The 24,289-nt window shown below is 40.6% G+C and overlaps 1 protein-coding gene across 4 annotated transcripts in view; it reads left to right on the top strand.

Annotated features, from left to right (window-relative positions):
• Positions 1-23,459: 23,459 nt before the first annotated feature.
• CD96 (CD96 molecule) overlaps positions 23,460-24,289 on the top strand; it is a 90,241-nt gene continuing 89,411 nt past the window's right edge. For all 4 annotated transcript variants that reach the window (XM_070403542.1, XM_070403543.1, XM_070403544.1 and 1 more), the window contains exon 1: positions 23,460-23,561. In XM_070403542.1, coding sequence (XP_070259643.1) covers positions 23,501-23,561 — 61 coding nt within the window. In that variant the 5' untranslated portion in view covers positions 23,460-23,500. The remainder of the gene's footprint in view (positions 23,562-24,289) is intronic.

The following is a 24,289-nucleotide window of genomic DNA, read 5'->3' on the forward strand; positions in this document are numbered from 1 at the left end:
GATCAGGGTGGGGGTACCGCTTGGGTGCCTGGCCAGCCTGGATGAGGGGCTGATGGCTATTTTCAGGCTGCCTGCACCCCCGTTAGGGTGGGGGTCCCCACTGGGGTGCCTGGCCAGTCTGGATGAGGGGCTGAGGGCTGTTTTCAGGCTGGCCAGCGACTGAAGCTTCCAGCCTCTCCTTTTTTTCTTTTTCTTTTTTTATTCTGGGATTTATTTACCTTCTATAATTGAAACTTTGTTGTTGCTCCAGCTCCGAGGCCAGGGCCTGCTGAAAGCAGGTATCTGGGGTTTGTTTAGCTTCTATAATTGCAACTTTGTTGCTTAGAGTGGAGTTCAGAGCCAGGCCGCGGCAGGCGGGGAACCTTGGCTTCCTCCATCACTGGAGCAAGCAAGCCTCCTGCTCGCTTCAGCTGCATGGCTGCTGGCCACCATCTTGGTTGGGTTAATTTGCATATCCTGCTGATTAGCCAATGGGAAGCGTAGTGGAGGTATGGTCAATTACCATGTTTGTCTATTATTAGATTAGATAAAAGGCTAATATGCAAGTGTCCCCTCGGAAGTTTGACCGGGAGACCAGGAGTTTGATCACTCACTATGACATGTGCTGACCTCCAGGGGGTGGCCCAGATTGAAGGAAGGCCCAGGCTGGCAGCCAGAAGGCCCCGGTCAGCCCTGATCACCGGCCAGGCCTAGGGATCCTACCCATGTATGAATTTCATGCACTGGGCCTCTAGTGTCAAATAATAGAGCAGACTCAGACATAAAATAATTTATCTAAGTTTACAGAGTTAGTAAATAACAGAAATAGGGCTCAAGTTCATGTTTTGTGTTCTACATCCAGTGCTGTCGATAGCTTAAATTCTATTATAATCCTGCAGGGGGAAGAGGCTTTTCCCTATGATTGAACCAGCCCATCTACTTCAGTGGAGAATGACTGGCTTACAATTTAGGCAAGCACTGATATTTGCCCTTCATTTCCTTCAGAGTTCTCCATAAGGCTTACATTAGCAATTCATTATCGTAGTTACCAAATGAATGTCCCTGTCCCCTTTCTGCTCTCACCAGCTCTCCTTTCTTAAAGAGGAAAAATAAAAATAAACCATTTATATGTATTAAGATGAAATTAATGTTGGATTTTTAATCATGAAAATGCCAACAAAAATCTCAAGTTTAAAATCCCAAAGCAAACATAACTGAGCCAGTTGTATTAGCACAGGAAGAAATTAATTCCATTCATGCTAATGAGAAATTCTAAGTATTTTCTAGAATATTTTCTGCCTTCCTATATGACTAAAATACCTATGTTGACACTGCATTAACTTTTGAAAATTTATTTATTTATTAAAAATCTTTATTGTTGAAAATATTACATATGTCCCTTTTTACCCCTATTGACCCCTTCTATTTTTTCCCCAAACAATTATTTTATTGTTCTTGTGAGGACAGATCTGCAAGGTATAGGTGGGGGCTGAAGGACCCAAGATGGCCTCATTTACTTAGAGCAGCGGTTCTCAACCTGTGGGTCACGACCCCTTTCGGGGTCGAACGACCCTTTCACAGGGGTCTCCTAAGACCATCGGAAAACACATATATAATCACATATTGTTTTTGTGGTTAATCACTATGCTTTAATTATGTTCAATTTGTAACAATGAAAATACATCCTGCATATTAGATATTTACATTACGATTCATAACAGTAGCAAAATTACAGTTATGAATTAGCAACGAAAATAATTTTATGGTTGGGGGTCACCACAACATGAGGAACTGTATTAAAGGGTCGCAGCCAGCATTAGGAAGGTTGAGAACCACTGACTTAGAGCCTTGGTACTGGCTGCCAGCTAGAGCATCTTGTTTCTTTTCCAGTCATCAAAGAGTCTATCATGAACTTCTTTACATGTCAGCTGACTTCCAAGAAGGTGAAAATGCGACGCTGCAAGGCCTCTTAGGCCTATGTCCATAAATCATCATATTCTAGTGACCAAAGCAAATCATAGGACCAGCTCAGATCAAAGAGAGGGCAACTAGGTTCAACCACTTAACTGAAGGAGTGGCAAAGTTATATTGCAAAAAGGCATGCAGTATCATGGGTTCTAGCTCGTCTTCACCACCCACCCCAGGCCTTCACCACCCTATTGTTTTAATGATAACTCTGTATCATTTTATTAAACAGTTTGTAAAAAGTGAAGCATCACTAGACAGACCTAAAATATTAAAAGGAATACATGAAAGTGTTATTAGCTGAATTAGCAATCATCAAAGATGAGGAAACCGCTTGAAATGACTCTGAGGTCACACAGTAAGGACTTTAGGTTGTCAAACTCCAGTTGACCTTAATACCTGGCAAATGTTTAAACAACACGACTGTGGACCTATTGTTTTGAGTGATAGAAATGTCTCATGTGGACTCTACTCTGTCTACCTATCTACTGTCTGCCTATTATCTATCTATCTATCTATCTATCTATCTATCTATCTATCTATCTATCTATCATCTATCATCTATCTATTATCTATCTATCTATCTATCTATCTATCTATCTATCATCTATCTATTATCTATCTATCTATCTATCTATCTATCTATCTATCTATCTATCTGTCATAACTGTAAGCACAGTCCTTCTAGTCTGAGTCTGTGATATTTTTCAGGAATTTTACTTTCTATTTTGTTCTCTTAATTTCTCTGGTTTGGTTTCAATATAGACCCAGGAAGGCCAATAGATACAGTAGATATCACTGGTTTGTGGGAGTAATTGCTTTAATGAGGGGTCTGACAAGCTTCTGTTAGTCCCCAGGAAGCATGGCAGAAGGGACTGTGTTTATAATTGACTCTAATCCCCTCTAATCTTTCACCTTAACTTCATGAAGAATTAAGTGATTGATTTTTTTTTGATTTCTTGAAAGAAAATAAAGCCCTCCTGGGATGAAACTTGGCAGTTGCCCAAAGACAAAGAGACAATCAAGGTCTGGCACCATTTGTATTTGGATGTGGTGAACTGCCTTGATCTAATCAGGCAATTTCCCTCCCACTTCTCCACAAATGCTAGTTCTTGGTTCCTAATTGAGCACTAGTATGATCCTGGGTCAGAGGTTAGATAGAATTTCATAACCATGTCTTTACCTCAATGCCAGATACCCGTAAGACACAACATGGCAAAAATAATGTAGGCAAAGGTTATTCTTTAGTGTCCTGCTTCCTCTAAGGACCATCCCTCACTCCCTGACTCCCAAGTCCAAGGCCTGTGGTTCTCAGTTTGCTGAGCTTAGGCTGAAAGCACAACCCTTTTTCTCCTCACTCCACTCAAAAGAGCCACAGTGTGTAGTCTCCCTCTGACAAAGCCAATTGCCCACATATATTGATGTTAGCTAGTACAACAATGAGCTATGGGAATAGGGAGCAGCCAAATTTCAAATTGGATATTATTCTACTCCTTGTTTTTTAAGCCACTAGTGAAATTACAGTAAAAAGTATGATCCAGTGGGAATGGTGAACAATGGAGGGAAAGTTGACCTTCTCCCTTTTCTCCTTTCTCCCCTTCAGCCTTCCTGTTCTCCCCATTCTTCAGCTACCTTCCTAGTTTTCATTACAGCCTACATACCCCACAGTCAGCAAATTTACTTGTCTCCCCTTTTCCCTCTGTACCTGGACCTCTCAACCTTCTAACGTCACCACCTTACAAGCAGCAACCGCCTGCCACACATTCTCCTCTCCTGCTCCCTGACAGCAAGTACTATTGATTCCAGTCCAAAGTCAACCTGTCATCTTGCACCACATTCTCATTTCTGCTCAGGAACCCTTTTCTTTATTTCTTTGACCTCCTGTCCCCATCCTCCCAGTTGCTAGTTCAAATCTTCCTGCTTCATTTTCCTCAGGGATCCTCTCACTGATGTTTAACAAGTGCCCCACCTTCTCTTCCATTTATATCCAAGGTTGAAGACTCAAATCTGAAGGTTTTTAACTTTCTTACTTTCTACATCCCATTACTAGCATTTTTCACCATAATATTGTTCCTTTGTTAAAGGGGAACCACTTTGATTTTCCTTTTCAGTCTGATTATTCCATCTATGCTCTGGAACTCGGCTTCTTAGTCTTATCCCAGATACGGTCCTTTATATTTGCCCCTTTTTCTTGAATTATTAGTCTCTTCTTCTTCACTCTCTGCTTCTTCTCAGCCTAAAATAAATGCTACATTATCAAAATCCTATCCTAAAAGTACTTAACTGCTTTCCTCTCCTGCTACTTCTGACTCTGCTTTTTATTTCCAGAAGAATTTTCTACTCTCAGCCTTCATGCACACTATTCCTTTGCTGCTGCTTGTTTGAACTTGCTGGTGAGAAACAGAGCAGGAAGGTTAGACAGAGAAGAAAAGAAGAAAGAAAACAGAACTTCAGGTAGATGATATTGTGGAGTGGAAGGTTGAATGGCCTACAAAGAAGAATGAGAAGAGCTGTCCACACAAGTGTGTATGGAGGTGGGGTGGTGGGAACAAAAAAATACTGCTCTGGAATTGCCTTTAAAAGTCAGAACAAGTTTCACAGGAACCCACCCTCTGAGCAAGGGGAGCTGGGATAGGAACGAGCCAATGTTCCTTTCCAGCCAGGTGACTCCTTAACCCAGTCAGCTCCTGGGTGTGTTGCTGGGGCAGAGTAGAGTCCCAGTGCAGCAGGTATAGGACTGGCTTTGATCCTCCTGCCAGGCACTGCTGGGCAGAGAAATCAGTCAGTTGCTGATGCTATGGGGCCCAGAAATTCTAGATAGAGCTACCAGAGGATGAAGGTATCTTCTGATTGGGTGGTGTGATGCCTCTCACCTCTCCCCACCGGCCCATCCACCCACACTTTCCAACCCAGGTACTTCTGTTTTGACAAAGCACTATTAATTTCCAGGTTTTGTTCTGATTCAAAGTTGTCTACTTTTTTCTCTGTGCCTGTGCCAGATGATGTCATTTTTTTTAAATTAATGGAAAATGTTTTTGGTCTTCCACTTATCTGCAAACTTCAGGACCTATCATCAAATTTATATTTTTAAGTAAAAAGAAAGCCAGACCAAGGCTCAAGTATAACTAAAAGAGAAGAGGGTACTTTATTATTTTGTCACACTGAAGCCTTGAGCCAGACAGATCAAGTTTATGTTAGAAAGGATTAAAGAACCAACCCTACAACATGTGGATTTGGGGGCATATGTCACATTGAATATAGGAAAGAGCAGAATATCCCATGATTGGGTATAAGGGAAATATCAGAGGCAAGTATAGTCAATAAAAACCTAAAAGGAAAGGAAACCAATGCCAAAAGAGCCCTTGAGTTTTTCTCAAGCAAAGGAAACGAAGCTCCTCACTCAGATAGACAATACTGCCTAATACCATCATAAGAGTATCCATCTTTGTGTTCTCACTGTCTTTTATGCTATCATTATTCTAGACAAGGATCATTTCTCTCTGGTTTCCATTGATCCCCCAAATATCACCAACACATAAACACTAACTCGCTTAGGGAACTCCACTGGCAGCAGAGCCCAGGGAAATTGTGTCATCCATTTAAGATGTCTCACATCCTAGACACACTGGTATCCTGGGCCATTCCTGGCTCCCTTGGAAGCAATGAGCAGACAGTACAGGAAGCTGTCAGGAAATCCAATATCTAAACACAATATGAGATTGTGGCCCCAATCTAATAAGAATAGATTCATTTTGCTTTATTCCTATTCTGTCACCTGCTTTGTGGGAAAAGTAAAACATGATAAATCAGAACATTTTGGCCACCTCTGAGTACATATTGATTCATCACTCCCTGAATATTTATGAGAACATGAGCTCCCAGCCTCTTTATGCCTAGTGTGTTTTGAACCATGTAAATTTGTGGAGAATGAGTGTTTTAATCATCCCTCTTTTCTATCAAGGTGTTACAACCTTCTTCTGCTGCAGAAACTTGAAAAACTTCCTCAAGTTTAGCTTAAAAGACTCAGTTGCTGAATAATCTGGTGCTAATTTAAATTCACAAATGAATTTGATGGAGATGTAGACATTTGTATAATCTAGATTAAATAACACAGAACCAACACCATGCCAGGAAGTAACTGGGGTAGGAGCATTGGTTAACTTGCCTGTGACTTCCAAAGAACCTGGTTTTAATAAAACTTAAGTTTGATTTGTTCAAAAATTTTTTTTTTTAATTTTTCGTTTAAAGTATTACAAAGGGTATTACATAAGTGTCCTTTTTTCCCCCCCACCCTTGACAAACCCCTACCCTCCCTTACCCCCCAGTGTCTTATGTCCATTAGTTATGCTTATATGCATGCATACAAGTCCTTCGGTTGATCTCTTACTCCCCTCCCTCCTGCCCCCCAACTCTCTCTGGCCTTCCCACTGCAGTTTGACAATCAGTTTGAGGCAGCTCTGCCTCTGTATCTATTATTGTTCAAAAGTTTGTAATGGTCTTTATTATCCATGAATGAGTGAGATCATGTGGTATTTTTCCTTCATTGACTGGCTTGTTTCACTTAGCATAATGCTCTCCAGTTCCATCCATGATGTTGCAAGTGGTAGGAGTTCCTTCTTTTTAACAGCAGCATAGTATTCCATCGTGTAGATGTACCACAGTTTTCTAATCCATTCATCTACTGATGGGCACTTAGGCTGTTTCCAGATCTTAGCTATGGTGAATTGTGCTGCTATGAACATCTGGGTGCATATATCCTTTCTGATTGGTGTTTCTGGTTTCTTGGGATATATTCCTAGAAGTGGGATCACAGGGTCAAATGGGAGTTCCATTTCCAATTTTTTGAGGAACCTCCATACTGCCTTCCATAGTGGCTGCACCAGTCTGCATTCCCACCAGCAGTGCACAAGTGTTCCTTTTTCTCCACATCCTCTCCAGCACTTGTCGTTTGTTGATTTGTTGATGATGGCCATTCTGACAGGTGTGAGATGGTACCTCATTGTTGTTTTGATTTGCATCTCTCGGATGATTAGTGACTTTGAGCATGTTTTCATATGTCTCTTGGCTTTCTGAATGTCCTCTTTTGAAAGGTGTCTATTTAGATCCTTTGCCCATTTTTTGATTGGATTGTTTATCTTCTTTTTGTTAAGTTGTATGAGTTCCCTATAAATTTTGGAGATTAAGCCCTTATCAGATATGACGTTGGCAAATATGTTTTCCCAAGAGGTGGGTTTTCTTGTTGTTTTGTTGATGGTTTCTTTTGCTGTGCAGAAGCTTTTTATTTTGATGTAGTCCCATTTGTTCAGTTTCTCTTTAGTTTCAACTGCCCTAGGAGCTGTATCAGTGAAGAAATTGTTTTGGCATATGTCTGAGATTTTGTTGCCTTTGTATTCTTCTAGAATTTTTATGGTTTCCTGTCGTACATTTAAGTCCTTTATCCATTTTGAGTTTATTCTTGTGTATGGTGTAAGTTGGTGGTCTAGTTTCATTTTCTTGCATATGTCTGTCCAATTTTCCCAACACCATTTATTGAAGAGACTATCTTGGCTCCATTGTATGTTCATGCCTCCTTTGTCAAAAATTAATTGAGCATATTGGTTCGGGCTAATTTCTGGACTCTCTATTCTATTCCACTGATCTATATGTCTGTTCTTGTGCCAGTACCAGGCAGTTTTGAGAACAGTGGCTTTGTAATACAGCTTGATATCTGGCATTGAGATCCCACCTACTTTGTTCTTTCTCAGGATCGTTGCAGCTATTCGGGGTCTTTTTTTATTCCAGATGAATTTTTGGAGAGTTCGTTCTAGATCTTTGAAGAAGGCCATTGGTATTTTAATGGGAAGTGCGTTGAATGTATAGATTGCTTTGGGTAGTATGGACATTTTAATGATGTTGATTCTACCAATCCAAGAACATGGTATGTTCTTCCATCTGTTTATGTCTTCCTCTATCTCTTTTTTCAACGTCCTGTAGTTTTCTGAGTAGAGGTCTTTAACCTCTTTAGTTAAGTTTATTCCTAGGTATCTTAATTTTTTTGGTGCGATGGTAAATGGGATTGTTTTTCTGATCTCCCTTTCTGAAAGTTCACTATTGGTGTATAGAAATGCCTCAGATTTCTTGGGGTTAATTTTGTATCCTGCTACATTGCCAAATTTATGTATTAAGTCTAGTAGCTTTTGGATGGAGTCTCTAGGGTTTTGTATGTATAATATCATGTCATCTGCAAATAAGGACAGTTTTACTTCCTCTTTTCCAATTTGGATGCCTTTTATTTCTTCTTCTTGCCTAATTGCAATGGCTAATACTTCCAGTACTATGTTGAACAGGAGTGGTGAGAGTGGGCATCCCTGTCTTGTTCCTGTTCTTAGGGGAAATGGTGTTAGTTTTTGTCCATTGAGTATGATGTTGGCTGTGGGCCTGTCATATATGGCTTTTATTATGTTGAGGTATGATCCTTCTATTCCCACCTTTCTGAGAGTTTTTATCAAAAATGGGTGTTGGATTTTGTCGAATGCTTTTTCTGCATCAATTGATATGACCATGTGGTTTTTTTCTTTCAATTTGTTTATGTGATGTATCACATTTATTGATTTACGGATGTTGTACCATCCTTGCATCTCTGGGATAAATCCTACTTGGTCATGGTGTATGATCCTTCTGATGTACTGCTGGATCCGATTTGCTAAGATTTTGTTGAGGATTTTGGCATCTATGTTCATGAGGGATATTGGCCTGTAATTCTCTTTCATTGTGATGTCTTTACCTGGTTTTGGTATTAGGGTGATGCTGGCTTCATAGAATGAGCTTGGAAGTGTTCCTTCCTCTTGAATTTTTTGTAGTAGTCTGAGGAGGGTAGGTTTTAGTTCTTCCTTGAATGTTTGGTAGAACTCCCCTGTGAAGCCGTCTGGCCCTGGGCTTTTGTTTGCTGGAAGCTTTCTGATGACTGCTTCAATTTCTTCCATAGTTATTGGCCTATTGAGGTTTTTAGATTCTTCCTGATTGAGTTTGGGAATGTTGTATTTTTCTAGGAATTTGTCCATTTCCTCCAGGTTGTCTAGTTTGTTGGAGTAGAGTTGCCCGTAGTATTGTTTAACAATCATTTGTATTTCTGTGGGGTCTGTTGTTATTTCGCCTCTATCATTTCTGATTTGGTTTATTTGGGACCTCTCTCTTTGCTTCTTGGTGAGCCTGGCTAGGGGTTTGTCAATCTTGTTTATCCTTTCAAAGAACCAGCTCTTGGTTTCATTGATTTTCTGTATTGTTTTCTTGGTCTCTATTTCATTGATTTCTGCTCTAATCTTTATTATCTCCTTCCTTCTGCTCACTCTGGGGTTTTCTTGTTGCTCTCTTTCTAATTCTTTGAGTTGTAGAGTTAGATGATTGACTACCATTTTTTCTTGTTTTTTGAGATAGGCCTGTAGAGCTATAAACTTTCCTCTCAGGACTGCTTTCATTGTGTCCCAGAGGTTTTGGATTGTTGTGTTTTCATTGTCATTAGTGTCCAGGATGTTTTTAATTTCTTCTTTGATGTCATCGGTAACCCAATCAATATTTAATAACATGCTATTCAGCTTCCAAGTGTTTGAGTATTTTGGGTTGTTTTTATCGTAGTTTATTTCTAACATTATGCCATCGTGGTCTGCGAAGAAGCTTTTTATGATTTCAATCTTCTTGAATTTGTGGAGACTTTGCTTGTGACCCAATATGTGGTCTATTTTTGAATATGTCCCATGAGCACCTGAGAGGAATGTATATTCCGCAGCTGTGGGGTGAAGTGTTCTGAAGATGTCAATTAAGTCCATCTGATCTAGTGAGTCATTTAGGATTGCTGTTTCTTTGCTGAGTTTTTGTCTAGCGGATTTATCCAGTGATGTCAGTGGTGTATTAAAGTCCCCTACTATGATTGTATTGTTGTCGATCTCTCCCCTGATATCTTCCAGAAGTTTTCTTATGTATGTGGGTGCTCCTGCATTGGGTGCATATATGTTTACCAGGGTTATATCTTCTTGTTGTATTGATCCCTTTAGTATTATGAAGTGGCCTTCCTTATCTCTGGTTATGGCCTTCACTTTGAGATGTATTTTGTCAGATATAAGTATTGCTACCCCAGCTTTCTTTTCCTTTCCATTTGCGTGAAAGATATTTTTCCATCCCTTCACTTTCAGTCTGTGTGAGTCCCTTCTAATGAGGTGGGTCTCTTGTAGACAGCAGATGTATGGGTCATGTTTTTTTATCCATTCAGCCACTCGATGTCTTTTGGTTGGAGCATTTAGTCCATTTACATTTAAAGTTATTATTGAAAGGTACTTGTTTGTAGCCATTTCTTTTTGTGTGTGTGTGTGTGGCTGTTTTCTTTCTGAGCTTGATATTTCTTCTTTTTACACCAGTCCCTTTAGCATTTCTTGCATGGCTGGCTTGGTGGTGATAAACTCCCTTAGCCCTTTTTTGTCTGTGAAGCTTCTTATTTCCCCTTCAATTTTGAATGATAGCCTTGCTGGATAGAGTATTCTTGGATTCAGTCCTTTGCTTTGCATCACTTTGTAGATTTCCGTCCATTCTTTTCTGGCCTGATGTGTTTCTGTTGAGAAATCATTTGATAATCTAATGGGAGATCCCTTGTATGTTACTTTCCGCCTCTCTCTTGCAGCCTGTAAGATTCTCTCTTTATCCTGAACATTTGCCATGGTAATTATGATGTGTCTTGGTGTGGGTCTTTTCGGGTTCACCTTGTTTGGGACTCTCTGGGCTTGTGTGACTTTTTTCTTCCCCACCTCAGGGAAGTTTTCTGATATTATTTCTTCGAATAGGTTTTCTAATCCATGTTCATCTTTCTGTTGTTCTGGCACCCCTATTATTTGTATGTTGTTTCGTTTCATGTTGTCCCAAAGCTCCCTTAGGCTCTCCTCCTGTCTTTTAATTTTTTTCTCCATTTGCCGTACAGTTTGAGTGTGTTTTGCTTCCTTGTCTTCTAATTCACTAATTCGGTCCTCCGCTTCTCCCAGTTTTCTGTTGATACTTTCAATGGAGTTTTTTATTGAAGCTATGTCACTCTTCATTTCTTCTTGGGACTTACTTAAGTTGTTGATTTTTTCATCTGTTTCTTCTAGCTTCTTGCATAAGTAGTTGAGTTTTTCATCTGTTTCTTCTTGCTTCTTGAACATCTGGTGCATGTACTCTAGGAACCTTATTCTGAATTCTTTTTCCGTCATGTTGCATATCTCTGTCTCACTTAGCTGCTTTTCTGGCGAGTCCTCCTTTTCTTTCCTTTGGGGGTTTCTTTGCCTACCCATGTTTGATCTCGCTGACATATGTAGATGTTGAGATGTTCAGTGGCTGCTCCCTGGGTGGCAGGGGCTCCTTGGGTTGTGGTTGCTGCTCAGACGGTTGCGGTAGCAGCTGCTTTCCAGTTGGCAGCAGCTCCTCTGGTGGGTGTTGTTCACAGCTGTGTTGGCTCTTCTGGCTGGTGGGGGGAGGCTTCACGTACAGCTGCTGTTCCACAGACAGAGGGTGTGGTGATCAGGAGGCTGCGGTGATCAGGGGGCTGCTGTTGCTTGGATCTGCTGCGTTGATTTAAAGGCACAAAATACAACAGAGCAAGGCACAACGTACCAGGCACTGAACACAAGTATATTCACAATATTAATAACCCCAAATAAAGGTGACCACCCGAATTAAGAGAATTAGGGGATAAGGGAGAAAGAAGAGAAGAAGATAAAAGAGAGAACAGAAAAGAAAAATAAGAAAAAAACAAACAAAAAAGGAGTGCAAAAATAGAATTGGGAAAAAAGAGGGGGGAAAAAAAGAGAGCGAAAAAAGAGAATGAAGTAGAAGCGGGGAAGAGACTATTGGTATGAGGAGCAAACTCCAATAGAACTGCCACTAATCTCAACAAATTCCAGCAACAGATCCCTGGAGATGAATGCAAACTACAAACCACCAATAATATCCAGAGGGGTAAGGGAAAACAGAAGCACAAAAATAACCGGGGTGGGGTGGGGGAGGGAAGGGAAAAACCAGCAGAAAAAAAAAAAAAGAAAAAGAAAAAGAAAAAGAAAAACAACCTCACAACCAGTCCTAAAAAAGAAGAAAAAACACAAAACAAAACAAACAAACAAATAAAAATTAAAAAAAAGCCCAATATATTCAACAATCAAGAAAACAATAGAAAGATAAGAGAGAAAAAAAATGTTTGGAAAGTGAAGAAGGATAAAGAATAGGTGTATAAGGATTTAGAGCAGTAGATTGGAAATAGGATATATAAGTAGGGTGGAACTAGACAGGGGGTAAAAAGAGGGAATTGGGATAGTCTGGAGCAGGAATAGGGTAAGAGAAACAGGACACCAAAAGGGGAAAAGTAAGGAAGAGGGTTTTAGCAAAGAGGTGAAATTGAGATAGGGAAAATTAATGCTAAAGGAACGATGAAAATAGAATGGAGAACACTAATCCCCCCAAAAAATAAAGAGAAAATAAAATGGCACTTTAAAAAATGGTAAAATGGTAGCAGTAATAATACTGGTTAAAAATAAAAATGTGGTAATTGAAAGGGTAAAATCAGGTGATGGAAAAAGAAGAAAAAGAGAAAAAAAAATTGGTTTCTTAGTAAAAAGGTGAAAAAATTAAAAAGAAAAAGAAAAAGAAAAAATTTGCAGTAGTGATGGTCTTTTGGTTCTTCTACTCTTCAGCCTGGTTCACCTTAGTCCTGCCAGGTATTTAGGAGAGTGTTGAATTTGCCTGCATTACACTGTTCCTCCGTGTTGTAAATCACAGTCCTGATTTTAAAGCAGGCCGTATTTGTGATCCAGTCTGCCTTAATTTGTATTCCCCTAAGAGTCAGTTTGTGGCTCAGCCTCTGGGTGGCAGTGTTTTTGGGTTGGCCTCTGAGGCTATACAGCTTCTCTATCCTTTTTTAATCCTTACCCTGCTCTGTGTTGTTGGTGGGACTGAAAATCCCTCTATAGGCCAGACCCTGGTAACTCCCAGGGACTAATCAGCTTGTTTTAATCCTTTATCTCATACAGGGTGGAATCTGGGTGTGGCTGTGCTCCTTGCCTGGGGGGCTGGGGGGAGGAATTCCACCCTCTGGAGGAATGGCTGCCCCAGTCCTGGGCCCAGGGGGGTCTCAGCACTCAATTCGCTGCCACCTCCTCCGGCTCCCCCTCTTTCCTCAGCCTCTCCCCAGATTCCCCTCGTCTGCACCTTCACCCTCTCTTCAGCACAGGTGAGTGTCTGTATCCGAACTGTCCTATGAGCAGGGTTCAGTGAAAACAAAGAAACAGACAAACGCCGGCCGGCCGCGGAAACGCTCCTCTCTTACCAGCACTGCATGGTCTGGGAAACGCTCCTCTCTTATGGGCACTGCATGGTCTGATCAGTTCCTCAGGATGCCCCCTTTAGTCTCAGTTCTCCGCAATCACAAAATCCAAATCTCAAATCTCCTGGCGCCAGCAAACCCGCGGAACTCCTTACCCTGGTCAGGGTCTGTGTCTGTCCCAAGAGACGCGGCTGTCTGCCATGCGGTCTCCCTCCGACCCTCCGGGCTCAGGTCTGGCAAACTTTCCTGCCCAGATCCCTGGTTTTTAACCTTTCCAGGGGAGGTCTGCCCTTCCCGGCTGCAAACCGTCTCACCAGCTGAGTAAATTTGCCAATTCGGGGTGGGTGTTATTAGTTTCAGCTGCTTACTCCGTTTGCTCCGGGACAAGACCTGGGACGCGTCTGCCTATATCGCCGCCATCTTGCTTCCCAGTCTGATTTGTTCAAAATTGCTAAGGAGGCAAAATGATAGAAAATATGAGATTCTAGCCTCTTCCAATTTAGAAGTTTTTTTTAAAATCAAATTTATCCATTAAATTTTAAATGTCTTTTATAGTGTCTCTATGCTCCAACCAGTACATCTATATATTGGATGGCTGTTTACTTTAGATTTTTATGTAAGCCCTAGAAAGATCTTCCCATTAAGCCAATCACTATAGCAGGCTATGATTAATTCACTGTAACATTGATTTTTAAGGATCAGAGAAAAAGCCTCCTTAGTGGAGGGTGGAAGAGCATTAAAGGATTATAGGCTGCATCTGCCAGAGCTGACATATTCACTCATATAATTTATTGTAATTTTTTTGTTTTACATGGCCCATCATCTCTATATTTTATGGATATCTTATGCTTCATAACTTAATGGCAGGCCAAGCAGACTGCATAATGTTGAGATCTCTCAAAGTCATTTAGTGATGACCATTAAACTTATCTTGAATCAATGAACTAGAGGCCATATTCATTTGTGTGATCTTTAGCAGTTTACTATTTTATTAATGAGGAAATGCGAGTCCAAAAAAGTTAAATGACTTATCTACATCACTGAATTGGGAAAAGACTTTGTCTGGAAAGTCTTCCTTCTCTTACCTCCTCTCCTTTGCATCTTATTTTTATGGACTTTATTGTGGCTTCATTAGCTATAACATGAGCCAGACTCTGGACTGAGTACTTTTACATATGCAGTCCCACTGAATTCTCATAACGACTTTACTGAGGCTCAAAGAAGTTATTTGACCAAGGTCATCAACCGAACATCTAGTGAATCCCAGATTTTAAATTAAAGCTAATTTCAATCCACACCTTAAGTTCCTGATCATGCCCCATACATAACATTGCTTAGAAGATGACATTGTACTATTCTCTCTCACTTGTCTCATTTCCCCAAGGTCTCTCTTAAGGCAAAAATGTGATTTTCTAAATTATTCCTCTGAGCTCAAATCTTTGTCTGAAAAGCACTCTTTTCGGCCACCTTTTGCTCCATACATCACTGTCTGTGTTAGGGATTCAAAACATAGCTAGGGACTTCAGTTAATGATGGATAGCCCTAACCAGAACACAGATCACTTTTCTCCAGCTCTTTTGAATCTGCCGTTGACACGAAGAGGAAAAAAATTCAAATTGTTTTCATTAAGGAAAGAATTGGGCAATAAATACAAATCAACATTTGGCAAAAGATTATAGTTATTATATTTTGTGTTAATTTAATAGGTCATTTTACAGTAGCTTTATTTTGGTGCCAAGCACTGTATATAGCATCAATCTTCACACCCATCTGTTTTACAGATGATAGGACATAGCATCTCAGAAAGTTTAAGCATCTTCTTTAGGTTACAGAACAAAATGAAAACAACTCTTAGGATTTCCTTTTCTTTCATGAGATCCTTGATGAGAGCCTCTTTCAGGCATTGCCAGTAGGGGGAGCTCTCTCCCATAAGATACACCTCATTTGCATATGACTAAAGAGACATTTTTTAAGCCTTTCTCTAAGGAAGAGTCCTCAACCATCATCCTGCTGCACATTATTTGACTGGTGGTTTCTGAGGTGCCTCCTCACCAGTAGGCTGGGCAATGAAGGGTGAGCCCTGCTCTAGTACGGGTCGACCTGTAAAGAAAGCCTGTGACCTCTCCTGTTACATTAACTGAAGACCACATAGCTGGTATGCTGCACATTACCTGTTTGTCCCTCTAAATCAGTGGTTCTCAACCTTCCTAATGCCGAGACCCTTTAATACAGTTCCTCGTGTTGTGGTGACCCCCAACTATAAAATTATTTTCGTTGCTACTTCATAACTGTAATTTTGCTACTGTTATGAATCATAATGTAAATATCTGATATGCAGGATGTATTTAGGCAACCCCTGTGAAAGGGTTGTTTGACCCCCAAAGGGGTCGCGACCCACAGGTTGAAAACCGCTGCTCTAGATCCTTTGGGAGGCTAAGCTGTGTGGACTGTGTAAACGAAGTCTCTTGATCTCTGGCTTCAGCAAATGAGTGCAAATAACTATCTGACCTAACTCTCCTTTTTCCCTCTAAGAGAGTGAAGTCAGGATATTTATGTCCCCAGCTTCTTTCCTACCTGAGGGTTTGCCAGTTTGCACTTCTATACTGAGGCCACGTTCCTGTCAGCAAGTCCCTCCCCACAACTACTCTCCTGCTGACCCTCCCCCATTTCCCCTCAGTTCTGGGGAAGAAAATGGCTTCCCCTTGGTGGTAGTCCTTAGAACTATGTCAACCCTTGTTTCCCCTGCACCCAACCACAACTTCATAAATGAATTACACATTAAACTCTACCCGATTATCACTTTTGAGTGTGCCTTCTGTTTTCTGCTGGGATAAAATTGGCTTACCATGTCTGGAGTAATGCAGCTCCCTGGGAGCAATAACTTTAGTGAATGCTAAGCCATAGTGACAGCAAAGATTGCATTGTGGCTTTTCTGATATTTTTAAATACTATGTGTCCATATGTAAGAGCCCTGGATTTTATCACATTCATTTTCCTATAGTTATAGCATTATACCCTTTATCTCTCTGGTTATCAGAGAAAAAAATCTTGTCTGATAGACATTGGTAGGCTTAGATTTGTCACCCTAACTTCTATCTTAAGAACTGCTATTGAATTTCAAGTCTTATGTGACAAGATTTCTTTATTTTCTCCAGTTGATTTGAGCACTTGAAAAGTCAGCCAGGAAATGTCTTTAAACTTTATATTTACTTTGTCAAGGTACATATTGTCTGTACTTTTGTCAGGGAACATACTGTCGGCTCTTTTATGAGCTGCTAGTTTTTTTAGTCTTATATCCTTCCCAGGGGACCTAAAGGTCATATTGGTGGTGAATCCAACAGAGGTCCTTGAACTGCTCATACTTATAGAGGTCACCCCTTTCCATGATAATGCTGAAATGGCGCGGGGAGAGGTTCTTTATCTTTATCTCTGAGGCAATCCTACTGCCTGACATGTGGATGGAGCCCAATATTTGTCGAGAAACACATTGGAATAAAAAATGTCCTATTTTCAGGACTATTTAATTAGTTTATTTTAATGTTGTAAACATTGTGAGATAAGTATGCTATATTGTTGTTCCCCTTGACGGGAAATGGCATAACTTAGTCAAGAGAGTATCACCCAAAATATGTACGTAGTACCTATGATGTGCCCACTACCATTCTGAGGACTGGGGTTAGAGCAGTGAGTAAGGAGACACCATAACATGCACTCTGCCCCAAAGCACAGCCTGAGGTAAGGGTCTGTTTACAGGGACTTTGGAATATTATTCTCTGGAACAGGAATGGGAAATAAAAAAAAAATAAAGCAGGGAAAAAGAGAAAGCCAATCCAAAGGTGCATTATTAAGCAGTTTGCACCATGGACAAATGTGTCTGGGTACCCTGGGCACCCTCTGAGGAGCCAAGTAAAATACACCTTGGGATCAACCACCTAAACATCTGAAGAGGAAGGAATTATACACCAGCTCCTGCTCCCATGGTTCATGTGTTTTCCTGTGGGCTGTTGACTTCCATGAGCTTCCAGGGTTGTGCATGTGTCAGGATGGATGGGGCACTGTGTCTCTGCCCCAAAGATGCCACCTCAGAAAGTGGGAGGCGTTCGGAGCCTCTGAGGAGAGGTGCTGTCAGGTTGTGCCTGTGAATAGTTGGTTGCCTTCATAGCAGCTGGAGTAAAAGGGCATTTTGGGAGGTATAACAGATGACAAACACACAAAGCCCCTGTCCTCACAGGTTTATAATCTAACGGAAGGTGAAAACATACAAATACGAAAATAAGCAACCTAACTTCTCATAGTGATAAGCACCATGAGGGACATACAGCTCTTGATGTGACAGCGATCCATGGCAGCGGCTCCCTTAAATGCTTATAGGAGTCAGGAAAGTTCGCGAGGAGGAGAGGGTATTTGAATGACCTCATTTATAAAATGAGGGGGGTGATTCTTCAGATTGAGAGAATCCAGTTAGGAAACAAGTCTGTGGAAGAGTATTTGAAGCAGAAAATTTGACAAATGCCTCCTGGGGTTTAATGAACAAGGAGCTTCTGAAGGATAGAAAAGATAGAGGAGGCAGAACTATGGTGAATGAGGGAGTGTGGGATTGAGCGGGGAGGAGAGGGAGCCAGGGTCAACCGTGTCATGCCGGGCCTGGCAAAGCTGTGGTGAAATGTTGGGTTCCTCTCAAGCATCTGTAACTTAGTGCCCACATTTCACTCTGCTTCCTTTACTCCTGGTCATGCCAATAGCAACATTTATGATGTTATTCATCTTTATGAGGGAAGAAATGGCCCAAGGTAAAGGCAAATTCTTGAGTTGGTATTTATGTTATACATAACTATGTGGCTTCAAGTTTATCATTTCTCTTCACTGGGCTCCAGATTCCTCATTTGTAATAAGGGGAGGGGGTGAGTTTTCTGAAGTCCCCTAGTTCCATAACTATGGTTAGAGGGTGAAACTGATACAAATATTCCCAATTCCAAGGCGGTTCTAACATCCTCAAAAGCTACAAGGCATGATTTTGCTTTAGGATAGGAAACCTTTGAGGATATTCGCTTGTTTAAGAGGACTCTCCACACAGTATTTTCCTTTGCTCATTTGTTTGCATCATCATCTGGCTCTCCTAGAAATGGGGCCTTCTCAGCTAGGCATTGGGTAATTAGGGCAGCTTCCCCATGCAGCCAGGGGTTGTGTGCGCTGAGGATCGATGAGAGGCTAAAAAGAGAAAGAGAACTGTTTGGAGGTGTAAATAGGAGACCTACACTGCTTTTTCTGAGCCAAACTAAAGGGAAAAATAAATACATAGTAAATGGCTAAAGAACCATGAAAGTGAAATGAATTGATATTGAGTTATATAACACCAGTATGAGGTTAATTCAATACCTTCAATACAACATAGTGTGTCTGGATTTACCCAGAGTTGGTCAGAGTTCCTCCAGGAAATCAAATTAAACAGCGAGCAAGAGAACAAAACACACAAACAGAAGTTTCTTGAGCAAATATATATATAAATTACTATTATTGCCTCCGTGATATATAGGTACAGGTTAATAGGAATTACATTTTTTATAAGGTATGATTTCTAATCTGGTTCTTATTTGTCCAGATATTAAAGGCAATCTGCATTTTAATTTGAAGAATGGTTGGTTTTAACTGTTGATTATGTTAAACTAAATAACTTAATAGTGTAATATAAGACTCAATATAACAAGTAGTATGGGATTCTTTACAACAAGCTCATTAACTTAGGCATGACACCTTTACCTGTCAAAGCTCAGTTTCTTCATCTGGTGGTCTCTATAAGAACCTCAATCACCAATTAAAATGACATAATGTTCATCACAAGGTTTTTATTGAGCCAGAAATGTGAAACAATAATATAAAAAAGATGTTCAGCAATGAGAACTAACTTTCTAACTTACTCATTTTTCCTCCCCATTACAATTCTTCCTCCCACAAGAATTTGGTTTAGTTCTCGGTTAACAGGAAAATACTATTAATCACGATATATTTTCTGATAGCATTACTTAATTGAGGTTGTATTGAGCTACACCATCACAAAAAGTAACAAATATCAAAGTGCAAGTTCCCTCTCTCTCTTTCTCCTTCCCTCTCTTTCCTTTTTCTCCCTCTCTCTCCCCTTCTGCTCTCTCTCTCCCCTTCCTCCCTCTCTCCCTCCTTCTGTCTTGCTCTCACACTCAGAACTCTATTTAAAAGAAAAGTTGGAGGGAAAAAGTAGGATGGGGGAAATTACTAGCAAAAGATCAGATCTAATCCTTGGTAAATTTTACCTAGCCTATTGTTTTCACCAAGTATAGAAACAATATTTCATTGTAAATCTACAGTTGTAAAAATACAATGTAGTTAAGAATATTTTTGTAACACAGACAATAGTGTGGTGGGGGTCTGGGGTGGAAGGTGGGGGCAGGCTAGAAAGGGTCAATGGGGAAAAATAAAGGGGACATATGTAATACCTTCAACAATAAAGGTTTTTCTTAAAAAAGAATATTTTTGTAGCTATCTACAAAAGGATCCCAGTATGCGATTTAGCTTTATACTATTTTTTTTAAGGTCTAAGCTCACTGGTTGGGCAATTTTGTCTGTCTCAAGCCTCCAGTAAAGTCTTTATTCAATGATAACAATCAAATCACTGAATTAACCTTTAGCTTCAATACTACCAATTGTTTGGTTCTTACTGTTTTCTCTTCCTGGGGTGGCTTACCTTATGGACTCCACCAGATCCACTTCTAGAATATAAAGGCAAATTTAGAATCCACACTTCATAGGCTCCTGTCCCACTTGATCCCTGGGAGATCTCCTCTTGTCTAAAGGCTTGTCCTACTTCTGCTTTTGATCCTGTGCACTGTGTCACTCGGGATGTTTTCTCCAGCAAAATGGTAAGTGTCTAAAGGATAAGACATGTTTTTTATCATTTATGGTTTTAAATCACCCAGAACTATGGATCTTTGTAACCTTCTAAGATTTGGCACTCAAATATTTTTTTTTATTAGCACAAACATTAAGCATTATGGTTCCTAAACATTTTGGGAGAGAAACTTACCACTGCACATTTTGTGTGTGTGTGTGGGTGTGTGGGTGTGTATGTGTGTATGTGTGTGTAAGTAAAGAATAAAATGCAAGACAAATCAGTAATGTTTAAGTTAACCTCTATGAAAACCACAAAAGTAAGTTTGCCATTTTGCTCAACTTCCTATTTCTGATAATGTCCTTTTCTCATTGAGGGTAAGTGTTTAGATGGAGCATAGAAAAAGTTTGTTCAAAACAACCATTTATGGCTTGCTAGTAGCAGAAATAATGTGTGTCCCTGCTTCTCTTTGTAAATAATTGAATTTGCCTCTGAAGTTCAAGGAGTTCAAGATTTCTTTTTGTGTGTGAAACTGACTGCTTCTGTTTCCTCTTTATATGAGCAGAGTATACGCTAAGACAGAAGAAATGCCATGCAATTGGGATTTGGTGAGCAGCGAGGATAATAGAAGAGATTGACATGACTTCTATAGAGGAGTTATTTTTAAGCTTAGAGAATGCCTATCCCCATGCTGAAAGGGCCTTTTGAAAATACTATTGGGATTGAAAGACAATGGAAGCAAAATTCCCATATCTGGGAGAGCAGTGCTGGTCTGCAGGGTGTTGCTGCCACCTGCTGCATGAAAACCGCCATAGAGCAGCTGTCACCTGGGTCTCACAGCTGCAGGACACCAGGTGCATTCAATTAAGATTCTGCGAGTATCTGAATTTCTTTTTTCCTCTCTTAGAGTCTGCGTGGGTCCCAAAGGAAAACTAGTAAATCTGATGACCTCCGGCTGCAGAGGTTTCTAGATATAAGAACCATGAACCAGGCCCTGAATAAATACCCAGAGAGGGCTGATTTGCACAGCAGCCACTGACGAGGTGCTTTGAGTAGCCAAACCCAATGAGAGGTAAGGATTCCATTAAAAGGGAATAGGTAGCTCAGGAAAATATACGACAATTTCCTTTTTTAAAAAAATTTAAGGTGTTTTATTTTATATTTTTAATCTTTTGTGGAGTTGCTTTACTTTAAAGCAATAAGAAATAGGAGACATCTAGCCCTGGCCAGTGTGGCTCACAGTTGGTTAGAGTTGTTCCCTACAACAAAAGGTTCAATTCCCGATCAGGGCACATACCTAGGTTTAGGGTTTGGTTCCAGTTGGGGTATGTACAAAAGGCAGTCAATCAATGTTTCTTGTTCACACAGGCGTTTCTCTCTCTCTCTCTCTCTCTCTCTCTCTCTCTCTTTCTCTCTCTCTGAAATCAGTAAACATTTTTCTCAGACTAGGATTTTTTTAAGGAGATATCTAAGTACATTGAGTGGGGAGGGGTATTGTTCTTAGAGAATTCAATAAATTTACATGTTTATGGGTTCCACTTAGGTAAATTCCCCTTAATATGAGAAGTGGAGTGAGGTAACTAAATTTCTTCCCCAGGCTTGCAAAGTGTCCCAATTTAATAGGGACACCAACCTATAGATCAGGATCTCCCCAGTATATCTATTGAACTATTTTTACCTCTATAGTCCATCACTGTCATTTACTGGAATTTCTAGGGGAAATGAGGAAGAGATGAAGGCATAAAGTGCCATGATGTCTCCTCCTTTCAATCAAAGACTCTAAACTCCCCAACTCTCTCTCTGAAATATCCTTGTCATCACCACCTAACCCAACACCTCCAGTAATCTGAGACTTAGTGGGGAGGTTAGGGGTAGGGGTGGGGTAAATGCTTGAAGAGGCCTAAATTAGGAAATAGGTAACTCCATCTTCTGGCCTTTGCAGGGAACATCATTAGCTGAGTAGTAAAGAGTAAGTATGACAATCATGGCAGGTATGTGTACAGGGTAGCCTGGACATCCAGGAAGACGGTAGCCCTGTTTCACCATCTGCAAATCTCTCTTCTCCCAGCTAAAATCTAATCCCCTCAATGACAAGGGTGATGCCTTATGTCTTAGCATCATTCATATTCACCCCAAGTCCCTGAATTGGGGAGATCAGTACGCACTCAATGACATGATGTCATGATACATGATGACATGATACAACCAGGTGAAAATTCTCTCTCCCTGGCCTCCCTCAAAAAAAAATTGTCTCCTCGCGAATGAAGTTCCACCTTTGCCTTTGTCTTTAGGTTTTCTGGGTGCTGCCAAAAGGTAGTAGTGAGATTGAGGTCACAGAATACGTCACCCATTGTCCATACAGTTGAATGTTGACACATATATTACTCATTTTTATTCTTTGTTTATTACACTTAACACTGCAGTCTTCCAACTAACGCTTGCCTTCTTAATGTTGGAAGGTGAAGATGGTCTATTTTATCGTAAGCTAGAAAACCAGGAAGTCATATCTGTCAGGGGACAGTCATCATGTCTGAGGAGTCACTTCCCTGTTGTCCTATCTTGGTCCTCTGTAAATGGAAGTGACCTGGCAGATGTAACATGCTTGGTGGCCAGCTGAGGTAGGAACTGCTCTGCCTTTGCATTCTGATTGCTTCAGACTTGCTCTCTATGGTTTTGGGCTGAGACACAAGCTTTTATGCCGTCAGCAGAAGAGGCCTCCCACCAGCACTGTGGGAGACTTCCCTGTCTAACTTCCAGTTCTTCCCACACCAGGGACAGAAAAGGAGCCCTCACTCCCCCACCCCCAGGAAATGTGGGTCCCCTGCAAGAGGGGAAACAATAAAGTTTGGTTTGATAGTTGATGCTCCCCTCAGTTACTTTTCAGATGTGTTAATGTTTTGTTCTTTCACCCTGGAGCAATTCCGGAAAGCAAATACATTTTAAAATTGAACAGAAAAACTATTATAAAAGACACGAGGCTCACATTTGTTAAATGACTTTGTGCTCCTGAAAGAAGTGCATGAAAAGCACATTATGAACTGCTCTGCGTGATTTCCTTTGGATTTTAGAAGCAGCGCGACTGACACAGAGATCCTGACGGAGAGAATCTGTGTGTACTGAAAAGTCTTTTAACGAAGGTGATACACAAGGTTTCAGGGAACAATTTCAACTTTGTTCTGTTGAAGGTTATATTGAGCTCTGAACCACATTACTTTCCTGTCTACGTTTCATTTCCTGGGGTCTTGCCAAGTGATAAACAGACACGGGCGTGTGGTAGATTTGGGGTTTTTCAGTGCGAATAGGGTGGCTCGAGTTTGTTTAGTTAAAGGCATCACTTGACTTCTGTGATCATGGTGAAAATGCTGCTGTAAGGCCTTCGGGAGACGATGGAGAAAAAATGGACATACCGTGCTGTCTATTCCATCATCCAGATACATTTTGTCAGGGGTAAGGCTTCCAGTTGTACTTTTCTTGTCAAATCAGCCACTTTAGGGGGCGAGGGAGGCCTCTTGCTCATTGAAGATGCCTGTGACTGCTGCTGAAATTGAGTACAAAGGCAGATCGTTGCGAAGGTTTTCAGTTATGTACTTAAGCAGCAGCTATGGGGGAGCTGTTAGAGTCTGCAAAGGATTACTAAGGAACAATAAAACCAAGAAGGGGATGGGTGGTTTGTGCCACTGCTCAGAGACATTTTTTACCCATTTCCTTCCTAAGAGAATCTCTGGAGTAATTGGGAGATTTCGCTTCTTAAAAATGAAATGTTCTCCAAATGGTAGTCAGAACAACTCTGGAATACTAAAAAAATAATTCACAAAGCCATCAATGTTCAGAGATCCTGGCTCAACTTTTTTCTCTCTTTCAACTATCATTTTTTTCTTCTTTTGGATATAATAAGCATTTCTCCTCCAAATACGAATGTCTTTGGCAGTTGAGCATATGTTGCATTTAATGAGGCATGTGCAGGTAACACACCTGGGAGACATAGCAGGGTCCTTATGACAGTGGGAACCAAAGCCTAATGGGCCTATTTAGAAATGGTAAGAAGAAAGATTAGTTCTGTATCCCACAGCATGAGGGTATTATAGCGATCCTGAGTGTCTTAAGAATTAGCTCTGCTTTTCATATAGAGCTACTAAGATTTTTAAGGAGAATTTTTAAATCAAATGAGACTTTGG

This window comes from Myotis yumanensis, unplaced genomic scaffold (assembly GCF_028538775.1).
Source record: "Myotis yumanensis isolate MYYU_CA2020_CCGP unplaced genomic scaffold, mMyoYum1.0.hap1 SCAF_2, whole genome shotgun sequence".
In the NCBI taxonomy this organism is placed as follows: domain Eukaryota; kingdom Metazoa; phylum Chordata; class Mammalia; order Chiroptera; family Vespertilionidae; genus Myotis; species Myotis yumanensis.